We start from the raw sequence: 24,547 nt of genomic DNA, 5'->3' as shown, positions 1-24,547 counted from the left end.
CGTAAAGAGCGGGGCGTTGATGAGGAAGCAGCCTCTTTCATATACGAAGTAATTTCTGTTCGTTTTAAGTTTTACTGTCGCTCCTTACTTGCAGTTTAAAAAACTTGTTTTTTTATTTAATTTCTGAACGTTTTTGAAGTAATGCATGTTATTATTTTCCAGCTGTACTTTTTAAATTAAAAAAATACTTTAGTGTAAAGAGTGAGGAGTTGCGCAGGGGACAACCTCTTTCATTTACGGAATAATTTTGTTCGCTTTAAGTTTTAATGTCGCTCCTTACTTTCCGTTTAATTTTTCTTTTATTTAATTTCTGAACGTTTTTGAATTAATGCATGTTTTATTTTGTCTCTCCACAATAATTAATTCATGAATAATTAATTATTAATTGTTAGTAATAATTAAGTAAAAAAAATTAAGATCAATAATCATCTCAAAATTAACACAAGCAAATATTATCATAAATCAAAGTGTAGCTAATTTCACGTGTAAAGCTTAGAGTATTAAGATGAAAAGGGTGTCAAATGCACACATCAACAATATTTTTGGAACGGCTTAACGTGTCAAGGCGAAATTTCCGGGGCATCATGAAAGTGATGTTCAACTGAACAAATATGCACATTTTAATATGCACAATCTAATTTCAGGCATGTGGTCAATTTTCGGGGTGATTTTTGGAGCTTCCATCTGTATGTTCGCCATAGATTGGCCCAAAGTTGAAATATTTAAACTTTTATATCTAAACTGACCTACCAAATAATGCTAGTAAATCCTGCTCTCCCTTCATGGAAATTTTCTTCTCCCATTACAAATTCTCGAAGGAAAGTTCCCCCAGCATATCCCCCTCCTCTCAACCCCTCCCCCAAACCAAAAAAATCCTCCTGAAAACGCCTGTATACTTCCCAATAACCATTACTATATGTAAGCACAGGTCAAAGTTTGTAACTTGTTGCCCCTCCCACGGGGACTGTGGGGGAGTAAGTCGTCCCCAAAGACATAGTTATAAGGTTTTTCGACTACGCTGAATAAAATGGCTATCTCAGAATTTTGATCCGTTGACTTTGGGAAAATAATTAGCGTGGGAGGGGGCCTAGGTGCCCTCCAATTTTTTTGGTCACTTAAAAAGGGCACTAGAACTTTTCATTTCCGTTAGAATGAGCCCTCTTGCAACATTCTAGGACAACTGGGTCGATACGATCACCCCTGGGGAAAAAAAAACAAAAAACAAAAAAACAAAAAAACAAAAAAACAAATAAACACGCATCCGTGATCTGCCTTCTGGCAAAAAATGCAAAATTCCACATTTTTGTAGATAGGAGCTCGAAACTTCTACAATAGGGTTCTCTGATACGCTGAATCTGATGGCGTGATTTTCGTTAAGATTCTATGACTTTTAGGGGGCGTTTCCCCCTATTTTCTAAAATAACGCAAATTTTCTCAGGCTCGTAACTTGTGATGGGTAAGACTAAACTTGATGAAACTTATATATTTAAAACCAGCATTGAAATGCGATTCTTTTGATATAGCTATTGGTATCAAAATTCCATTTTTTAGAGTTTTGGTTACTATTGAGCCGGGTCGCTCCTTACTACAGTTCGTTACCACGAACTGTTTGAAAATGTCCGTGACCTTGGTGTTCATTTTGATTCTAGTCTTAGGTTTGCCAGGGATGTCTCTGAAGTAACTCGTAAGGCAAACTATCAGCTATTATGTCTTAGACGGAATTTCCGTAAGTTTGATCTCCGTTCATTCATTGCCATTTATAAATCAACAGTTCGACCTATACTCGAATACAATTCGTCAGTATGGTATCCATTGAATAGAAATGACAGAGCAAGGGTTGAAAAAATACAGCAAAGAGCAACTAAGCTTGTACCTTTTTTGAAATATTTGCCGTATGAAAATAGACTGCACAGGCTAGGATTGCCAAGTCTTCAATTCCGAAGGGATAGGGCAGACATTATTAACAAATTCCGTATAATCAAAGGCATTGATAATATAAGTACATCACAGTTCTTCACATTTAATGACACTAACAGGACCTGTTATCAGCCGCATAAAATGTACCCCTCACTTTCAAAAAGGAAAATAGGCCAACATTCATTTTACAGCAGGGTTTAGAAGCCATTGAATGACCTTCCACTCGAAACATTTCTAACAGATGACATAAACAAATTCAAAACAAAACTAGCAGAAACAAATTTTCAAAGTAAATCATTTTTAAATAATTTATAGTATTATTTGTCAGTGTTTGTTGTAGTTGTTATTTTTATTGATTCGTATGTGTGTATTATGTTGTCAGTATTGTCATAATTTCTATTTAATATGTTTATTGCGACAAGCTTGAAAGCTTACCGTATTTGGTATTAATAAATAAATAAATAAATAAATGAAGTTTATTTTTTCTAATTTTTCAGAATTACCCCCCCCCCCCCCCCCCCCCCCCAATAGAGCGGATCCGTTTCAATTATGTAAATCACGTATCTAAGACTTATACTTATTTTTCCCACCAAGTTTCATCCCGATCCCTCCAATCTAAGCGTTTCCCATGATTTTAGGTTCCCCCACCCCAAACTCCCCCCAATGTCACCAGATCCGGTCGGGATTTAAAATAAGAGCTTTGAGACACGATATCCTTCTAAATATCAAATTTCATCGAGATCCGATCACCCGTTCATAAGTTAAAATACCTCATTTTTTCTAATTTTTCAGAATTAACCCCCCCCCAACTACCCCAAAGAGAGCGGATCCGTTCTGGTTATGTCAATTATGTATCTAGGACTTGTGCTTATTTTTCACACCAAGTTTCATCCTGATCCCTCCACTAAATGTTTTCCACGTTTTAGGTTTCCCCCTCCCAACTCCCCCCCCCCCAATGTCACCAGATCCGGTGGGGATTTAAAATAAGAGCTCTGAGACACGATATCCTTCTAAATATCAAATTTCATTGAGATCCGATCACCCGTTCGTAATTTAAAAATACCTCATTCTTCTATTTTTTCAGAATTACCCCCCCCCCCCCAACTACCCCAAAGAGAGCGGATCCGTTCTGGTTATGTCAATTATGTATCTAGGACTTGTGCTTATTTTCCCCACGAAGTTTCATCTCCACTCTAAGTGTTTCCCAAGTTTTAGGTTTCCCCCTCCCACCCCCCCCCAATGTCACATGATCCGGTCGGGATTTAAAGTAAGAACTCTGAGAAACGATATCCTTCTAAATATCAAATTTCATTAAGATCTGATTACCCGTTTGTAAGTTAAAAATACCGCATTTTTTCTAATTTTTCAGATTTAACCCCCCCCCCCCCCCTAACTACCCCAAAGAGAGCGGATCCGTTCCAGTTATGTCAATCATGTATCTAGGACTTGTGCTATTTCTTATTTTTCCCACTAAGTTTCCTCCCGATCCCTCCACTCTAAGTGTTTTCCAACATTTTAGGTTCCCCTCCCAACTCCCCCCCCCAATGTCACCAGATCCGATCAGGATTTAAAATAACAGCTCTGAGACACGATATCCTTCCAAACATCAAATTTCATTAAGATCTGATCAACTGTTCGTAAGTTAAAAATACTTCTATTTTTCTATTTTTTTCTGAATTAACGGGCCCCCGACTCCCCCCCCCCCCAGATGGTCAAATCGGGAAAACGACAATTTCTACTTTAATATGGTCCGGTCCCTGATAGGCCTGCCAAACTTCATCGTCCTAGCTTACCTGGAAGTGCCTAAAGTAGCAAAACCGGGACCGACAGACCGACAGAATTTGCGATTGCTATATGTCACTTGGTTAATACCAAGTGCCATAAAAAGGTAGTGTTAATAGGAGATTTTGATATCGATCTATTAAATCCAGATGATCGTGTTGACTTCCTTAATACAATCTTGTCGTCTTATTTGTACCCTTTAGTAACAATTCCAACGAGAATAACGCATTCTTCGGCAACTTTAATAGATAATATATTTGTTGATGGGCAGTTATTGAATGGTTGTATGGCCGATGTACTTGTTACTGATGGATCAGACCACCATATGTTGATGAGTAAAATTGATAGTTTAAAGGGGAGACCACCAAAAGATGAGATTAAACATCGAGATTTATCAGAAAATAGTTTGAAAAATCTGGCTGTAAATTTGGAACTTGTTGATTTTTCGGAAGTTTTCAAATGGAAATGTGCAGAAAAGGCTTATAATTTGTTTATGGATATATTTTTAGCTGAGTTTGATAAATGTTGCCCCTTAAAGAAAGTTAAAAAGAAAAAAAAACCCTTCGGAAAGTATGGATGACGACTGGTATCCTTGTTTCTGTAAAAATGAAGAATAGACTGTATAAAGATTATTTAAAAGACCCCACGAATGAGAAACTCCTGACTTTCAAAGAGTATAGAAATCGGCTAAATAAAATTAAACGGTACGCTGAAAGAGCTTATTACGAAAAGGAGTTTGAACAGATAAATGGAAACATGAAGCGGACTTGGATTAAAATCAATGAGTCACTGGGGCATAAAAAGGAAAAGGACCAGATTAAAATGATGAATTTCAGTGAAAAAATTGTTAATGATCCAAAAGAAATTGCGGAAAATTTATGCAAATATTTTTCCGAGGAAGGTTCTAAGCTGTGCCATGAAGCAGTTAAAAGATCAAAAAGTCCACCTGTCCCCAAACTTAAACCTCGTCATGTTACTTCTGAATTCCTTTTTACAAATTGTGATTAAAATGAAATAAATGAAATAATTATGAGAAGGAAATCACAATCCTGTGGAGTAGATGAAGTATCGTTAAAAGTTGTTAAAGCAACAAAAACAGTTGTTATTCCTATTCTGACTCATCTGATTAATTTATCACTTGAAGGGGAAAATTTTCCAGAAAGACTTAAAATAGCCCGAGTGCTACCCCTTCACAAAGGGAAGTCAAAAAATGACCCGAGTACTTATCGACCCATTTCTATTTTACCTTTTTTTCGAAGATTTATGAGAAAGTAGTCCATAAAAGAATTTATGATTATCTCCAGGAACAGAATCTTCTATGTGAAACCTAATTTGGCTTTCGCAAAGGGCTTTCTACGGACCTTGCAATTCTTAAATTGGTTGACTGGGTGAATGATGCATTTGATAAAGGCCTAATACCCGCAGCTTTACTTTAAACATTAAAAAGGCATTTGGCACTGTTGATCATGATAAATTACTCCAAATTCTTGAATCATTTGGTGTACGTAATATGGCTTTAAAATGGTTCCTTTCGTATCTTATTAACAGAGCTCAAGTTTTACAAAATGCAAATGCAACATCAGAGTGCCATCTTTTACCGTGTGGACTGCCACAAGGTTCAATAACGGGACCACTGCTTTTTCTCATTTATATTGACTATTTAAAATATTATTTATCTGAAGCTAATATCATAATATTTGCAGATGACACACTTCTTTTTGTTGCATGTGAAAATCTACCTTCTTTATTTAAAAAAATGGAAATTGCTCTAACTGAATTTATATCGTGGGCGGATTCACAGCATTTGACACTAAATTATGGTAAAACAAATTATATTTTATTTTCTAGAATCGGATCAGTCCGAATAGACCTCAATCAAACAGTTCGTGGTAACGAACTGTAGTAAGGAGCGATCCGGCTCAATAGTAACCAAAACTCTAAAAAATTGAATTTTGATATCAATAGCTACATCAAAAGAATCGAATTTTAATGCTGATTTTAAATATATAAATTTCATCAAGTTTAGTCTTAGCCATCAAAAGTTACGAGCCTGAGAAAACTTGCCTTATTTAGGAAAATAGGGGGAAACACCCCCTAAAAGTCGTAGGATCTTAACGAAAATGACACCATCAGATTCAGCGTATCGGAGAACCCTACTGTAGAAGTTTCAAGCTCCTATCTACAAAAATGTGGAATTTTGCATTTTTTGCCAGAAGACAAATCACGGGTGCGTGTTTATTTGTTTGTTTTTTGTTTTTTTTTTCCCAGGGGTCATCGTATCGACCAAGTGGTCCTAGAATGTCGCAAGAGGGCTCATTCTAACGGAAATGAAAAGTTCTAGTGCCCTTTTTAAGTGACCAAAAAAATTGGAGGGCATCTAGGCCCCCTCCCACGCTCATTTTTTTCCTAAAGTCAACGGATCAAAATTTTGAGATAGCCATTTTGTTTAGCATAGTCGAAAATCATAATAACTATTTTTTTGGGGATGACTTACTCCCCCACAGTCCCTGGGGGAGGGGTTGCAAGTTACAAACTTCAACCAGTGTTTACATATAATAATGGTTATTGGAAAGTGTACAGACGTTTTCAGGGGGATTTTCTTGGTTTTGGGGGTAGGGTTGAGGGAAGGGGCTATGTGGGAGGATTTTTCCTTGGAGAAATATGCCATGGGGAAAAAAAAATTCAATGAAAAGGGCGCAGGACGAATCTGGTCACGTTAGAAAAAAAACGTCAAATTAAGAGCTTAATATAAAATGCTGGGTGTTCGGAGCCTCTCTATTATGGAGCATAATTTGAAAATAACACGACTATATAACATATATAACATATATATATACCACATAATATTTATCGTATACCACATAACGATAAAACATATATACCACAACCATAACTCAACTAACGAAAGAACTGCCAAGAGATAACACAACTATAAAGCGAAAACAGGTGAAAACTAACGGGAAAATAAACGAACTAAGAGGTGGAAGGGGCCCAGAGAAAAAATATAATCCTTTTTCAATTTTGAGCCTAACTTCCGCAAAGGAGTAATAATGTCAGAAGCCCCGAAATACCGAATTATTTTCTTTTCAAACAGTTCGTGGTAAGGAACTGTAGTAAGGGGCGACCCGGCTCAATAGTAAACGAAACTCTAAAAAACGGAATTTTGATGCTAAAAGATTCATCAGAATAATCGAATTTTTACGCTGATTCTAAATATATAAGTTTCAATTAATTTAGTCTTTGTCATCAAAAGTTACGAGCCTGAGAAAATTTGCCCTATTTTGGAAAAAAGGGGGAAACATCCCCTAAAAGTCATAGAATCTTAAAGAAAATCACACTATCGCATTCGGTATATCAGAGAACTCTGTAGCAAAAATTTCAAGCTCCTATCTAAAAAATGTGGAATTTTGTATTTTTTGCCAGAAGACAAATCACGGTTGCGTGTTTATTTGTTTGTTTGTTTTTTTTTTCCCAGGGGTCATCTTATCGACCAAGTGGTCCTAGAATGTCGCGAGAGGGCTCATTCTAACGGAATTGAAAAGTTCTAGTGCCCTTTTTAAGTGACAAAAAAAATTGGAGGGCAAATAGGCCCCCTCCCATGCTCATTTTTTTCCAAAAGTCAACAGATTAAAATTTTAAGGTAGCTATTTTGTTCAGCATAGTCGAAAACCATAATAACTATTTCTTTGGGAATGACTTACTCCCCCATAATCCCTGAGGGAGGGGCTGCAAGTTACAAACTTTGACCAGTGTTTACATATAGTAATGGTTATTGGGAACTGTACAGACGTTTTCATGGGGATTTTTTGGTTTGGGGGGTGGGGTTGATGGGAGAGGGCTTTGTGGGAGGATCTTTCCTTTGAGGAATATGTCATGGGGGAAGAAAAATTCAATGAAAAGGGCGCAGGATTTTCTAGCATTACTATAAAAAAAACAATGAAAAAATAAACATGAAAACGTTTTTTTCAAATGAAAGTAAGGAATAGCATTGAAATTTAAAACGAACAGAGATTATTAAGCATATGAGGGGTTCTAAAAATACTTTAGCATAAAGAGCGAGGTATTTAGGAGGAGATAAATACCTCGCTCTTTATGCTAAAATATTTTTAGTGATTTCAACTATTTATTCTACGGCCTTTTTGATTCATGGGTCATTCTTAAAGAATTGGGACAAAACTTACGATTTAGTGTAAAGAGCGAGGTATTAACGAGGGTACAAACCCCCTCGTACACATAATAAAAATATAAGAATATAAAAGTTTGTTACGTAAGTTGATTCTTAAGTTACGTATATTTTTTACTAATAAAAACGTTCGTTGAATATTAAAAGTTCTAGTAGCCTTTTTAAGTAACCGAAAAATTGGAGGGCAGCTAGGCCTCCTTCCCCACCCCTTATTTCTCAAAATCGTCTTATCAAAACTAAGAGAAAGCCATTTAGCCAAAAAAAAAAAATTAATATACTAATTTCATTTCAATAATTTATGTACGGAGAGCCAAAATCAAACATGCATTAATTCAAAAACGTTCAGAAATTAAATAAAAAAAAAACTAGTTTTTTTTTAGCTGAAAGTAAGGAGCGACATTAAAACTTAAAACGAACAGAAATTACTCCGTATATGAAATGGGTTGTCCCCTCCGCAGTCCCACGCTCTTTACGCTTAAGTTTTTAATTGTTTTAAAAAGTAGAATTGTGGCAAAGAGTCAAACTTTAGCGGAAAGAGCGAGGGACTGCGGAGGGGACAACCCATTTCATATACGGAGTAATTTCTGTTCGATTTAAGTTTTAATGTCGCTCCTTACTTTCAGCTAAAAAAACTAGTTTTTTTTATTTAATTTAATTGTAAAAAGTAATATTATAAATAGGGTAAAAACCTGTAGATATCTTGGATTTATTATTGATGAGAATATTTCATGGAATGAACATGCTAAATTGATTGGTAACAGACTTTCAAGGTACCTTGGAGTTATCCGCCGTCTTAATTCCGTTTCCCTAAAAAAAATCCTGAAAATGATTTATCATTCTATTTTTCATCCCCATTTGTCTTATGGATGCTCTATACGGGCAAGCAACTTCATCTCGTGTTATAAGAGAATCCAAATCATCCAAAATAAGGCCATTGAAATTATATCACCTCTTCAGCATTCAGATAACATTAACCTTCATTTCAAACTTACTAAAATATTTGATGTGTCAAAGACTAAGGATTTTCAGGTTGCAACTTTTTGTTTTAAATATTTTAACAACCTCCTTCCATCGTCATTTGAAAATTTATTCCCTTTAAATCAAGATTTGCATACTTATGAAACGCGAAATTCATGTGACATTGTCAACGAGACATTATCAACAAAAAGAGCTCCTTTTTTAATTAGATTTTTTGCACCAGCTATCTGGAATTCAATCCTCTTGGAAATCCGGAACTCAAATAGCCTTATTACCTTCAAGCGAGCAGTGAAGGGTCGTTATAGAAATACTGTTTAGATTTGAATATCGTTTTCTTTTCTTTCTCTTTTTTTTTCTTTTCTTTCTGTTCGTCACCCCCCTATTTTTTCTCTTTTTTTTCTTTTTGATAAATCCAGTTGATTCGTTGTTTCTGTTAGTTGATTGTTTAATTATTCTTTAGTTAAGTTTCTGCCCTAGTCAAACACTTTTGTGCTTTCCTGGCAGATTATGCACATGTAATTATGTGTTTTTGTTTAAATATATATGATTGAATTGAATTGAAATTGAATTTAAATGGTTGCAAAGCAGCAATAGCTTATAAAGACCATGTAGTTTGTTCGTTTCTTCTAGGGAAATAATGAAAGAAAAGTTAATGCGAGTAGGCCTCGTCTTACGAATTTTAGGTTGTTAAAAAATAGTATTTTTTTAAAGTCAATCTTGAACCAGACAAAAAGCGAGACGTCCTTGAATGGGAAAGGAGTAAAGATCGTAGCTCTTAAAAGAGCGGGGTGTCAGAGGAGCTTAAGGGACTATGTTTTCCTTAGACTGGTTAGTGATAAGATGAGTTGTCAGTGGCAATATTTATAATTTTTTTGTAATTTTAGCTCGTAAAGTCTGTTATAACTGAATTTCAACGCAAACTTTAGACGAGAGCAGTTCTAGGGGACATTTATCAAACAGGTTCTATTTTATGAGAGATACCCCATAGAGTTATACCATGATATAGAGGAGGCCAAAGGAGGCACTAATGCAAGTTACATTAGTATTTGAATTTGATCATGAGGAAGAAAACCACTTAACAATAAAATTTTCAGATCTGATGCATGATTTCTGAGAAGCTGAGTCAGATGGTATGACAAACTAATGTCGAAAGACTTCAGATTTTCTCTAAACAAAAACCAAAAAGCAATCAACGTCATCTGCCGTGACTCAGAAAAATACATAACATGAAACGAGGAATTCAATACCGTACAAAGATATTACGGAATATTTCCACTAACAAATTGTTTTTTTTTCTTTTTTTAAATGGATCTTTCAAGCTTTTTTTTGTGGAATGGATATCTTAAGTTTTTTTTTTACTATAGGAAGATTCATGAAGGCGAGAGAAGGAACATTTGTAAATAAGTGCAAAACTTTGATAGGTATATATTGTCATGTTCCCAAGGAATTGATATGAAGCTCATTTCAACTATTTTAATAAGAAGTGAAGCAAGAGCCAAATATTGCTTTGAACAACCGGGCCAATTAGGCTTATTAGGCTGCCATAAGGCTTTTGGGCAAAATTTTCTTTTTTGTATTTTTTTTTGTGTTTTTATAAATAAATTCTCTCTCTAAAAAAATTATAATCTTTGGCGAGACACAAGTGCAACTAAGAGATTTAAAAAGTCCCTTGCGCTCAGTTTTTTCTAAGTAAGTGCAATCAGTTGTATTAGTTTGAAGAAAATAAAATAAAAAGAGGGCATTTCATTCCTAATCAATGCAACCCTCACATAATTAAGATTGTATCTCAATGTTTCGCAGAAGTAAGTGCAACGTCTTGTGGCAAATGTAGCAAAATGTGTCAATAATGAAATTTGATCGTTCAAATTGGTTACACACCAATATTTTAAAATAGGAAGACCGGGAACTCAATTTCTAATGAAAAAGGCCTCCATAGGCAGTTATGCGGCTTTGAGACTTAGCGGGCATCGAGTTTGAAAATAAGGAACATGAGTGAAAAATCAGCCGAAAATGAACAAAAAGAATATATAGTGACGGAGCCCTAGGAAACGTAACTTTCTTAATTTCTTTATCAAAAACGAACACAGCTGTGAATTAGCAGCAAACTGGGTCAAAAACTGTGTTTGAATGAGTTAGATCATTTAAGAATATATCTCTAATATTTTGTTACCAAATAGAAATTGAAAAGAGACATAAAATTGAATAGCCAAAAATCTAAGCTACGCATTAATATTATTATTGTTAAAATTAATCAAGATTGAACACTTCAAACTCTTCACCAAATTCTTACTTACAAGAATATTTTTTGTAATTATTCTACCAAAAATATCTTTTTTAGTTGTTTAAACTTGACTCACATATCAATAAAATCATTATTTTGTTCTAATTCAAAAGCGTCACTTTTATTACTTAATTTGTATCATATAGTGCAAATAATAAATTTAAGGTTTTGCTTCGGACTCCAAGGAAAAACTCCCAGACATGACACATTCAAATGTTATTAAATCACCTCTTGAGCCAGCACCCAGTTGCCTTAAAAACCCTGTTTGGCTCCACCCCTTGATATCTTACGCGCAATTAAACTAGCCTATGTAGCATAAACAAGAAATACTATGTGATTGTAAAGCCTGGTCATCGAAAAAAAAAATTCTTAAGACATGTTTTCAGGCCTATGAGGGAGTTAGGGGACAAAAAATGTCTTCATTTTGATGTACTTGATGCTTTAAAAGGATTTTATTAATTGCTTGCAACATACTTGAAAACAATCAGAAAGATAAAAGGACCTGAAAAAAAAAATGTTAAGATCAGGCTTATTCGTACTCGTAAGGGGATCCCAACAATCTGGATAAGACAGAACTTCTCAAAATGAATTTGGATGAACTGGTTTTTCTGGTCTCATCAAGAGCGATTGAATAGTACAAGAGATTTTTTTAAAAAACAAACCTCTATTACAAAGTAAATATGTTGCACAAAAGTTTAATCAGGATTAAGCGCAACAAATCAATCACAACATGCACAAAAAAAACAAAAAACACACACTTTGGAAATATCAGAAAGAATGGTTACACCAAATGATCCGTTAGATTCTTAATTCTTTAAAATAACATCCAGAACAGAAAGACGGTAATAAATTTTACTATATTTAGGTCTGAAGTCAGCCTGATTTGAATCAACATTATATTTAATATCTTGGCCAAAAATAGTAAATAAAACTTTCTGAAACTTTTAATTTCGACGTAAGGTTAAACATAAAAAAACTAGCCTATGTTCAGCATACTAACCTGGCCCACACTGTCTTACAATAAATTAAACACATCATTGGAACAAAAGTTCCTACTTTCTCAAAAAAAAAAAATGGATTCAAAGAAACTTTAATTAAAACAATTTTTTTTTTTATTTTCGATGAAACTTAGCGGTTATAACTCCAATTGAAATCATGTTAAAACAATTCTTATCTGTTTCCCATATTCTTTGGACTGACCTATAACATTTTATGTGAAAAAATATATGATAATTAAAAAGGCCATAAAATGTGATTAGGCCATACTGACTTCTTTTTAGGGGACAAAATACTCTAAATACAATATCAAGAATAATGTAAAAAACACTTTATTTATACTTAACATAGATTCGTCAAATTTTCGTAGCAAAACTTTTGACTGGCATTCATGATCCTGTGTATACTTGCCTTTTCACTTGTTGGCGAAAAAAAAAAAAAAAATAGGCGGTCAATCTAAACAACCAAGGGCTAAAGCTGCTGCCCGAGTATACTAAATCTTTGGCCTACAAAGTGTGCTTTTTTAGGAAAAGGATCAAGAATAATTAGATTTTGACTTGAATTTGTTGTCTCATATATTACTGTATAGTTGGTAATTTATACATATTAAGATGAAACTAATATATATTTTTTACACATATATTGGATACATATGTTTTCAACATATGTCAATAATTATTTTTAAACCAACTTTCTTATTATTTACAATTATGAAAAAAACAATTAGATTTCAAGTAAACAAAAATGTCCAAACATTAGAGGATTATGTCATTCAACTCTTAAAACATCAGATTTGAAAACAGCGAGTTCAAATCAAAAATATGTTTTATTTAAGCGTTTAAGCATATAATTTTACACTTGATCAATATCAAAATAATGTGCCCCACCCCAGAAGATATCTGACAATGTTTTCTCATTTGAGGTGTTATTTCGTTTTACTTGCCTCCAAAACTACATTTGTTTTCCGAAAAGAGAGAAACTTGCATATTCTTAAATAACTTTGAATATTAATCTCAGATTGCAGAACCAATAGTGTAATCCACATCCATCAATATATATATATATATATATATATATATATATATATATATATATATATATATATTCTAAATGAGAGGTTCCCTGTTATTAAAACAACCAGTTCTCAGTCAACAACGATTTGAAAAAAAAGACGGCACCCATTTGTGGAGTAGCCGCAAACAGAGAAAACCCACAAAGGCAACTAAGCCCCTAGCATTGAAACTTTTTAAAGGATCTTACCATAAGTCAGAGTAGAAATAAATATCATTGATGTATGAATGTTTGAATAGGGCAAATTTTATGCTAAATAATATCTTAACAGAAACTACGATAGTAATAGCTGGAATACTACCTTAAACTAGCCAATACCGGAACCAGAAGGGAGAGGAAGACCCCAGCCTTCCCCCAAGATTTTTTTCTTGCGCCCTCATTCCTTGTTTTTTTCCTCTGTTTTTCACTCTTCTTTAAAATAAATTTGTCAATTTGGTTGATAACTGGCACCCTTGTCTCATTGCCCCCCTCCCAATATTTTGTTTATTGGTACCTTTGTCATATTCACCCCAGAATTGGAATTAGCTCCCACTCTCGGAATTAGCAGGCTTCACCATTGAACTAACAGCTAACGTTTTCCGACGTTTTAGTGACTTCCCTCCTTATTTAGGCTTATAGTGTCCCTCTAAGCCCCTCTAGTGTGCTCATCTCATATTTAAACTTTGAATAAACTTGGATTGAGCATACCTTAATGTGTACATGTAAGACACGAGTGATATGTATGATCACAGATAATATTTGCATGTTTCACAGGTTTGTACCCTAGACAGGGGTCAAACCTCGTTTTTAATATTATGACGATGCGTGTAGACTACGTACACCAACCTGTAAATCATTTAGTAATTTATATTCGTTCATGCACGTCTTTAACTCTTCTTTGGCTCCACGGAGATCTTTTCTAGTCCCTTAGTCTATGAGCTAAATTATAATATTTACAACTCAACAACACTCTAATTCCTTGCAATATGTCAACAAGACCAAATGCTGAGCCCCTTAACAGCGTGTCATATAATATGGTATATCGCCCCTGTTCAGCTAAAAATACCAATCTGCTAAAAATAGCTAAGCTAAATATACAATCAAAAATACCAACACTGTTTGACACTTTCGAAAGAACTGAAAAACATTTTAGGGTATTTTATTTTTTTCTTGATTCTTGTCTTTTTTATTGTAGGTGTTGATTCAATATTATTTTCTGTGGGTGACCATCTTTGGAACAGGTTAGAGTATGATTTTATCCTGGGTTTTTTTGTAACACTGTTTTTTATCAGTTTTTTCATTTCAAGGTAATTTTTGTTATGTTAACCACGTTTCTCTCTCTTTGAAATACATTTTCAAGACCTAGTGGGAGAGGGGATCAATTTTATTATTTTCAATCTTTTCTAATAAAAACCCAGGAAAACGGGCATTAAAAAAAAAAAAAAAAAACGCCAAAAACACATTTTCCCCCAGAATTCTGACACCCTTCCGTCGACATGCCTGTCAGAAACTTTTTTTTAAGCTTCGATGCAAAACAGGGATTAAGCAAATAATTTACCAATATACAGATTAAGTGCTGTGAAATCAAACTGCTATCATACTCATTGTTCTTACCTTGTAGATTGGAGTCTACTATGCTCCCTCCACACAGTGCCTTTGTATGTTTTCGGCCTTTCAAATGACTGTATAACACACACATTCCAGAAATAGAGATATTGCATATATTGCACACAAACACTGTGTCTTCAGAGGTTCTTGAACATATAGGGTAGAGGAACCCATTGCTATGAAGGATAAGGTCATCTAATGGCCACCCTCTATATTCTTCTCCCTAAAAATAAGAGAATAGTGATAGGAAGGAAAAGAATCTTGTGTACAATTAAACTTCAATATTATATGAATTTTATACTCGGTTATATATTCAATCCAATCAAACAACTTTGTTCCTTTGGAAACACGCCAAGGAATGAAAGTTTGAAACATAACAGAGAAAAAAAGCGTTGCTTGTGAACTGTTTTCACAGTCTATAGTGTTTACTTAGTCCATTAAGTATTATTCAACTGAGTTTCAGTTGTGAGAAAAATTTACTAAATTAATCACCATTAGCTTCGCAGTCGTTACAAGCAAATGAATAATGATCATGCTATATTGCTAACCTTATCAAATAATATATTTCCAAGATATCTATGCAAGATATTTTAATATACAACATTAATTCGCATCAGACATTATGAAATAATACATTTAAAAGTTTATGACAGTTACATATTTCCTTTTCTCAAATATATTCAAGGGATGTCTTGGAAAAAAAATTCAGTTCAGTAGAATGTCAAAGGATATATTTTTCCTGCATTCATTCGGAAACCATGCTTTTCGATTTCTATTTTTCAATACATATTAACTATTAATAATAATACAAATCACTTCAAGGTGAAGGGGTGTCATGAATGAAATTGATTTCAGTATGATGACAAACCCCAAAAATAATGCATCTAAATAAAGCTGTGGCTGGATATCTCCTTTTTTTTTTTAAACTGAGAGCGTTCAAACAAGATATTTAAATAATATATTATGTTGGGATGGAAAAGGTGTATTTCGGTTTTAAGGACTCAATTTTATCAAAATATCAACACAGAGACAAAATGTGCAAGAATGAGGCAACCAATATGAATATTTTGCCGAACTGGGCACACGAGCCTAGTCTATACTGCCATGAAGTCTAAAAAGAAATAATCCTTATTGATTCGTTTCCTCAGAATTTTGCCATGGAGTTCAATTTTGATTCAAAAGGCCCTCATGACTGTGAACTGGCAAAACAAACTAGAAAAAAAATAGAAAATATTTCCACAAACATCCCTCTCCTATCACACATCTTGAGCATAAACATACAGTAGCAAAGCTTTAGAAGAATAGGCAGAAAAAAAAGATAGAATGGGAAAGGTTTTAATCCCAGATTGACCCCCAAACCGCTGCAACTAAAATCCACCAATATATTAGCAAACTCAATGGCTACGATAGTCCTATTGATGAAAGGAAATGTGATATGTGTATCAACAACAGGTACATTTTTAATGACAGTGAAAAGCCTGAACTGTTTGCAGAGCAATATAAAAAAGAAATCATGAGCCAGACATTCCTTTTCTCTTCTGACAAGATCCTGCTTGCATAAGCTTTCCTTTGAAGAACCCTGCTTTTTCAAGAGATGGAGCAATTAGCATAAACAACCAGAATTCAACTCACGGACATGATGAAATACATATAAATTGGATTATACCAGCTCCAGAGACAATTAAATTTGTACTTCTGCACACTTTATACGGACCCACAATAAGGTCCAAAGATCATAGAAAAGTCATAGCTAACCCCGTCCTTAATCCTAACCAGCCTTCATAAAATATTAAATCTTACAGACCAATTTCAGTGCTAAAAACGCTAGGTAAAATGCTGGAGCGACTGATTTTATCTAGTGTGGAATGGTTTATAGAAATAAACAACCTCTATCCCCTCGAACAAACAGGATTCAGAAAGGGACACTGCTCACAAGGATATTCAACCATTGCCATGCCTTTTGAATGGTTCAATGCCTAAGGTATCGTCATTCACCAAGAATCCCGGAAGGCATTAATGAATCTTGAATTTCTTGTTAAAGTTGTAAACCTTATTTATGATTTCTTTTTTTTAACGACAGAACACTTGCAGTGCCCAAGGAGCAATATATATTTCCAAAAAAAAAAAACACTTCCAAAACAAAAAAAATCCTATTTACTAGGTAAAAACATGCTTCCATACCGAATATTGTTTTGAATAGTTCTCCTCTAAATTACAAATATTAGTGAAGTTGTTGGGAATTATTTTTTATAGGTCAGATCAAATCACTCAGGAGTAACATTATCCATAATCTGGCTCTTCTAAAACAGCTGACTAATTCTACATGGGGTTCATCACCTAAACAATGATAGATTTTTATAAAGTTTATATTACTGCAAAGATGGAACATAACATACATTTTTTGCTAATAGTTCCTCACATATGTTTAACACACTGGAGTTATTACAAAGTTCTGCATCCTGACTACTATGGGACTTCACAAGCACATCCCAATTCTAGAAATGAGAAAACTGTCAGGGATCACCCTTCTATAGGAAAGAGCTTTGTTTCAGAGAAGCCAGTATTTCACTAGAGTACAAGCATATGGTAATCAGCATTTTGAATACCAGAAAACCTTTAGTAAACCACCCCCTATTAATTCTGTTTCTTCTTCCTGGAATCTTTATCTAAAGGAGTTTCTAAAGTGGTTTTCACAGTGGATGGATACTTCTCCCTTTGTGGATTCCCCCCCATGAGAAATGACCCATGTTGAGTGTTATACACTCAAGAGAGTGTATTGAGTGGCATACCAGAAAAGAATAAATCATGCTATTTAGCCCAAGAAGTTAATATAATCTTTGAAAATTGTGTAATACCCGTTTTCCCTATTATGTAAATGTCTACACGGACGGTTCTGTTAAAAATTCAGAAGCTGGGGCAGCTGCCAGTATTCTGGACCCTAACTTGAACATTTATGCCCGTTTCTGAGTAATTCATCACTATTTTCTGCTGAATTATATGTAGTACGACTTGCATTAGATGCCTTAATTGATCTGAAGACCTCTTCAAGGAACATCCTGTTCCTGTCAGATTCTCTTTCATCAATTTATCTCCTATGCCAAATTGACTATCATGCTGATGACCATGACCTGAAAGGTATACGCCAAAAGATCGGTTATCTGTTTTCAAGAGGATATTTTATTGCATTGCTTCATATTCCTAGCCACAGGCCGCAGATATCCCTCCCCCCAAAAAATGTAAGGACAATGACTTTTAGAGAGGTTGTTAAAGCCCAAATAAAAATTGGCTACAAGCGTTTTGTGTTTCCTCCTAAGGATTTTAATCTGCTTTACTATAAGCTAAAAGCCAGAACTATTTTATTTAAGGCTGATCTTCTGAAATGGAGAATCCACCACAACCTGCTATGCAAAAATTCTTATCAGACTTTGGAAAATGCACAACAAGTTCTCTTTGAATGCAACCCAATGGATCAAGATTCAAGGAGACTGAGAAATTACCACAATCAATTGCAGGCTCCCATGTCATTTGATGCTGTTATTAATTACTTTCTTTGACATGCCTTGGAAGCTACAATTTATAGCTTGATGATAATGATCCCAAAAAAACGACATTATTACTAAATTATTACTTACATTATATATTGCTAGAATAATTCATTAACCAGTGAATATTTTCTTGGAATTTCAAAGAGGTGAATGGACCTCCTAATGGATCCAAAGGCCTTGCAAAGATATGAAGAAGAACCTGAGAAAAAAAATAGCTACAAATAAACCAACTTGTTAATACATTTGTGTTTTAACACATTTTCCTCTTTATATGATATTTTAGAGGGGATATTGTAAAAAATACCATCAGTACAGTATGTCTGCTTATCATGTCTATGAGCATAAGGACACTACTTTGTCCATGAGAACAGGGTTCAAGTCCTGGTGTTGCTAGTTGTTCTGCTTGGAAAGGGGGTCAGTGGCGTGACTCTGTAAGCTCAACCAGAATCAACCCACCTCTAAATGGGTACCCAAGAAGTCTGGGAAAGGTAAACAGGATGAGTGTGCAGAAACACAGAATGAGTGGCCCCCAGTCCTCTATAGCCCTTTCTGACTGAAGGGTCATGAACAGAGATCATTACCAACAGTAGGGACTGTAACGTCCAATGCTGTATTCTTTAATCTTTTCTTTTCACTGTCAACCGGAATTTACTGAGAGGAAAAATTGGACTTTGGGAGGGGGATTTACAATACTTTACAAAATAACTATCATAAGAAATACCCTCCTAGTAAAAGAAAAATATAATCTCCTCATGGTGAGTACCTATTATGTAGACTTCAAGTCAACTAGATTGAATCAAACACAGTTAGTATAAACTAAACTGCCAAGAAAAACGCAAAATTTACCTACTTTCCTGAGCATATTCTTTGATTAAATAAAACTCACATATTTCCCACAATACTTACAGGAGAAACACATCCATCAGGTGGAATCAGCCTTTTTGCAACTATCCCTTTAGGATGATTGACCAAAACTGAGCTTGGGAATGAGTGCTTCTCAGTCTCAGCCATTGTGATTAAATGATGAAAGTTTGATGACCTGACAAATGAAACAAAATGTTACTACACATGATCTTACAGAATTAGAAGCAGACATTTGCTAACTGAATAGTAACATTGACTTAAGCATTAGAAAATACAATGGATTTAATGACATCTTAAAATGTTCACTTATAAAACCTTAAGGCTAACCATCTTTATTCGTGGCCAATGTTTTTTTCCGTATGCTAGAAAATTGAGAATAACTGCTGCATTTTAAGTGATTTCGCGCTTTTTTTTTAGTTTTTTGAATAGAATTTTAGTAGATTGGAAATTATATATTTTTTTTTTAGGGTGATTCTGCCTTTGGTAGGTAGCACAACCTTATCCTTATAGCTTTTAGTAGGTAACACAAAACTTAATAAAATATTATATTTGTAATCAGCATAATAAGCCAATTATTTTGATATATCTATTGGAATCAAAATTCCAGTTTTTTAGTTTCAATTACTATTAAGATGCATTGCTCCTCACTTACAGTATGTTGTCACGAACTATTTGATAAGATGGTTTTTTCTTAGTTTTAGAATGGAAAATGATCCTCTATAGAAGAAACAGTTACATAAAATTGTAAAGAATATTCTACAATTTCGAAAAAAAAACCTTATACAGTGGCATATCAGTTTTATCATGCAGCACTAGTTGACAAACCCTTTCTTGTGAAGGGAATTATAGACACAAAAACGATATTCAGTGTAACACCCCTCCAGAAATTCATACCCCCCATGCCCTGATTTACACAAAAAACTCTGGAGCAGTTTTTATAGAATTTGCTCTTTTTAACAAAGATACAAAGGGGAAAGTAACTTTCAAACTCTATGAGTCAACTTTCCCTTCCAATTGGCATCCCTGACAATTTTTAATTGATATAAGGTTTCTGCTGCAATGATGCCAAGATTTGTACAGATTTTCTGGATATTCTTTGTCAAACAATGCCCAATGGATAAGTTAATAATTTTAGCTTTATTTTTGAATACTTTCAAAATTGAAAGTACAGCTGCTATTTAAATGTGGGGAATATGTCACAATATAATGCTACACAATCCACAGTAATACTTTGACTTATCCTTAATCTGTGCTTAGACAGCGCTATTGTTTTGCCTATGATCTTTGGTTCATCTTTATGTGGCCTGCAAACTGTAAATAATATTTCAATAAAACACATAGCTACTTGGGGCTATTAAAATAGGCCTTAAGCTAGGTTCAATTATGAGATTGAGCATCCTGTGCTAGGTGTGGGGGAAGTGGAAGGGGATATGTAAAGTGGAATTAGTGGTGAATCTGGCTGAAAAAAGCCGAGTGTTTACAACATTCACCAACCCAAAACCCTGTTTACACCATGTTATTGTCATCTACAGCAACCAGTTTGTGACAATTTTAGTAAAAACCAAGCATCAGCACTTGTGTTTAATGTTGTTTAATGTGTGTTTATTATTTATAATGTATTGTGTAATGTTTGTAAATCCACTGGGAAGCATGTTTTTTAATGTTACTTTTCTTCACTACTGCTTGAATTGCATCCCCTCATGCCCCCCCACCCCAATAAAAATACTGTAGCCACGCCCCTGAGCAAAATAAGCATGAAAGAACAGTGGTTCTTTCCACTGTTAAACCAGATTCTCAAAACACAAATATTATCAGTAGAAAAAAGAAGTTTAAAGAGCCAGTTTATAAAACTGGAAGTTTTCATTACAAATTGTGGAATAATAAGGTTTAAATACAACTTAAAACTGGGCATGGTCAGCAATCCAAATCCACAATCTTCTTTTCGAATATAGTTATCAAATTCACAATCAAGATTATGAATTCACAATCACAATTATCACTGGAACAACATTTTTAGAACCTTATTTATCAGCAGAATTGCAAATTTACAATCCAGACTGAAGTTTCACAATTTGATTTGTCAGTGAAAATGGCCAAAATTAAAGAATTTGATTCCCCATCCAATACAATTTCAAAATATACAATCCCCACCATTACAATATCATAACAGCACCCTCTTTTCCTAAGGAATTCAGAAATCAGCAACCTAGACTACATACAAAACTTTTTTTTTTAATTTCTTTTTTTTTAATCTAAATAAGTATTAATACTGGGATTATGGACAGATTAATATTCATAAATCAAGCTTTTGGTTTAGGCAAAACCTCTACAACTCAGACAGTGCCAAAATATTTGGATAAAATGTATCTTTTCTAAACATTGAGCTATTTAAGAAACTAGGGGAAAAACCATTTGAATCTAAACTCTATCTTCCCTGACTAGCAAGTCTTCCCTGTCCTGCACAGTTCAAAGGGCTAAAAAAAAGTTTCCTTGATATTGGACTAAATCTGAATCTTGAAAATGTGATTTTTTAATGCTACCTTGCCAAATACTCCTCTTCGAAATATTTTGTCCTTCTGCCAGACTGCAATATCTGAAGCTCATCAAAAAGTCAGATTTGGATACTCTAAGATTGTGTCAAACTGGTCAAAGTATAATCAAAAGGCCCTGGTTCTTTGTCTTCAGTTTTTTGGGATTGCTCTGTACTTTATCTTTCTGGGACCTTCATTCTACAGGAATAGAGTGACTTATGTAAACTATGTAGATGTTACTATAAATACTGTAAATACCTGCTTTATTTACCTCTATTGCATTGGAATTATAGAATAATCCAAAAATACCAATCTCCAACATAACTGCAAGAGCAGAGGAGCTTCATGATAAGTTATCAGCACAAGCATATCAATGGCTTATCCCATATCATGGGCTCATCCATTTGTTTTGTTGACCTTTTACCTCATTGATTTTGATGTCCTTATTGTGTTGTACCTTTGTTCTCATCCGTTTGTTCTGTTGATTTTGTTGTACTTAAGCGTTGTTTTCTTTTCTGATGTTTATTTTGTTTTCTCTCTTTTTACTCCACTATCCTCACATTTTTGTGCAGTGGGTTATAAATAAATAATAAGTATTATTATTATTATATGGTTTTATCATGTCCTACACCTAAATAAAAAAAGAACTACTAATGTTTCTTGTTTACTTTTTCCTGAATTTTCCTCCTTTTTCTTTGGATTTAATTAAATCAAATTTCTTTAACTTTCCAACATAATCCTTCAACAGCTAGTTACAAGACCTTCCCCAAAATGTGGCATGCTAAGATCAGTATTTGGATGAAAAACATATGCTAAAAAAGAATAAATCATTCAATGTGCCTGGATTAGAAGTAGCAACAGCTACACTTTATAATTTAAAGCCTGGAAGTCTGTTACAAATAGCTTAATCAGCCAAATTTCAATGTAACAACCTAGGGAAACTGGACCACTCTAGGGAGACCCTACTGTGGTCCCAGGGCACTCAAAAGGGCCCTAGAGTGGTCCCAGGGATGCCTGGGATCGCTCTAGGGTCTTGGGATGATTTAGGAGAACCGCCTTAGGGGCCCCCTAGTGCAGAACCTGGCCACCCAAAAAGGTCCTATACCATTCTCAGGGAAACCTAAGACAACCTAGAGCGATTGTAGGGGCCCAAAAAGCATCCAGAAGGCACTCTAAGAGACTCCAGGGCCTGGCAGCCTGGGTCATCTTGCTAGCGTGAGAACCTGCTCACACTAGTATAGGCCTATTTGAAAATTTGGATAGGTCTCTGCAAGCCACATGGCACGAGAACCACATTTTTCCAGTATGTTTGAAAGTTTAGATAGGTCCCCCAGTCATACAGTGTAAGAACCTGCTCATTTTTCCAGTATTATTGAAAGTTTAGATAGGTCCCCTGGTCACATGGCATGAGAAACTGCTCATTTTTCCAATATATTTGAAAGTTTAGTAGGTCCCCCGGTCACACGGCGTGAGAACTTGTGTGGGATTTTCAAGTATACTTGAAAATTTTGTGAAGTTGACCTAAAAAACATGGAAAAAAAACACATAGATTTTTTTATTGCGTGTTTGAATCGGGTCCCTTGACACCCCTCCCCCACCAAAAACGCAATAAACGAAAATCGTGGGTCCATTAGGTTGACTTTGGAAGAACCTGTTGAGGTTCACCCTCGTCCAAAAATTATTAAGCAGCAGCAGATCAGGATCAAATAGTTTCTTACTAACTACTATCCAGGCCGCACCTCTGCATACTCCTGTAGACTACAAGTCATTAAACACCTTAAGCTTTTACTTACCAGCAGTTAGGTGCTTGCTTCAGTTTCCTATCAAAAAACTTTTTCTAAACTCTCTTGGTCAAGTCGTATGTTTCATCACATTTGAATTTTCGCGCTTTTGAAAAGGAAAGTAGTGCGGATACAGTAAAAAAAATACCTAAGACGAAAACAAACCTGAAAAGCACAAAGCACAAATTAAAAGCAGTTGCAGTTAAGAAAAAACTGAAAATAAATACATATGGTATTGATTTTGAAAAAATGCCAAAAAGCGTCCTTTTTTTCAAAAAGTTGCCTTTTTTCACCCAACAGTGGCACGGTGTCACCCAGAGTGAAAAAGTGTAAAAAAGCACTAAAAGTGTCCCTTTGGTAACATTGCCTGGAATCCACAGCCTAGATACCAATATACAATTATGAAAATTCGATTTATTTTTGGGACATAGAGCGCGGTAGCGATGCTAGCGGCTGGAAACAGAAAACTGGTATTTGCATCTAAATTAAAACAGGAAACTGGTATTGTTATCTAAGCTGTGTATGCAATAAAACAAAATTACGTTCTCGCCTATGGTGTTTTAGTACGATCTACGCGTCAGATCGTGGGTTTGGAGGAGGCGCCAGGTTCAGAGCTCTGTACTAAAAGCTTCTCATGGGCAAGATAGGAATTTTCATAGCTGTATTGGTATCTAAGCTCTGCTGGAATCTACAATAGACTCCTTTTGGCTTCTAGGAGGATTCTTGTAAACACACAATTAATGTAACGAAATCCATACAAACCTCAGATAAACAAAAAGGTTTTTTCCATCAGTATCAACACAATCAATAAATTTTGTTCTACAATTGTTAAGGAATATAATACTCTCGGTTCTCATATAATAAAAACAATTCATATAACAGAACAAAAGGAAAATAAGAAATAATGAAATTGGATGGCCTGTGGGAAATACGAGAACTCGAGCTGCCGGTTCCCAACAATTTACGGTATCTAGGCTGGCTGGAAACTATACTGCTCTTGCTACTCGCTCTCACCCTCTTTTGCGCTCTCA

General features: G+C 34.7%; 1 protein-coding gene across 2 annotated transcripts in view; it reads right to left on the bottom strand.

Moving 5' to 3' along the window:
• Positions 1-23,773, bottom strand: part of LOC136027414 (uncharacterized) — a 32,456-nt gene extending 8,683 nt beyond the window's left edge. Inside the window, exons 1-3 of one of the 2 annotated variants that reach the window (XM_065704655.1) lie at positions 23,682-23,773; positions 19,247-19,379; positions 14,802-15,018 (exon numbers count right to left, since the gene is read on the bottom strand). In XM_065704655.1, coding sequence (XP_065560727.1) covers positions 14,802-15,018; positions 19,247-19,351 — 322 coding nt within the window. In that variant the 5' untranslated portion in view covers positions 19,352-19,379; positions 23,682-23,773. Of the gene's footprint in view, positions 1-14,801; positions 15,019-19,246; positions 19,380-23,528; positions 23,649-23,681 lie in introns of those variants that run through there. The other variant, XM_065704654.1, reaches the window with a different exon arrangement.
• Between the last annotated feature and the right edge of the window lie 774 nt (positions 23,774-24,547).

The sequence above is a fragment of the Artemia franciscana genome, chromosome 5, assembly GCF_032884065.1.
Source record: "Artemia franciscana chromosome 5, ASM3288406v1, whole genome shotgun sequence".
NCBI classification, from domain to species: Eukaryota; Metazoa; Arthropoda; class Branchiopoda; order Anostraca; family Artemiidae; genus Artemia; species Artemia franciscana.
Note: the sequence above shows the minus strand (reverse complement) of the source record. Positions and strands in the feature narration are given on the sequence as shown.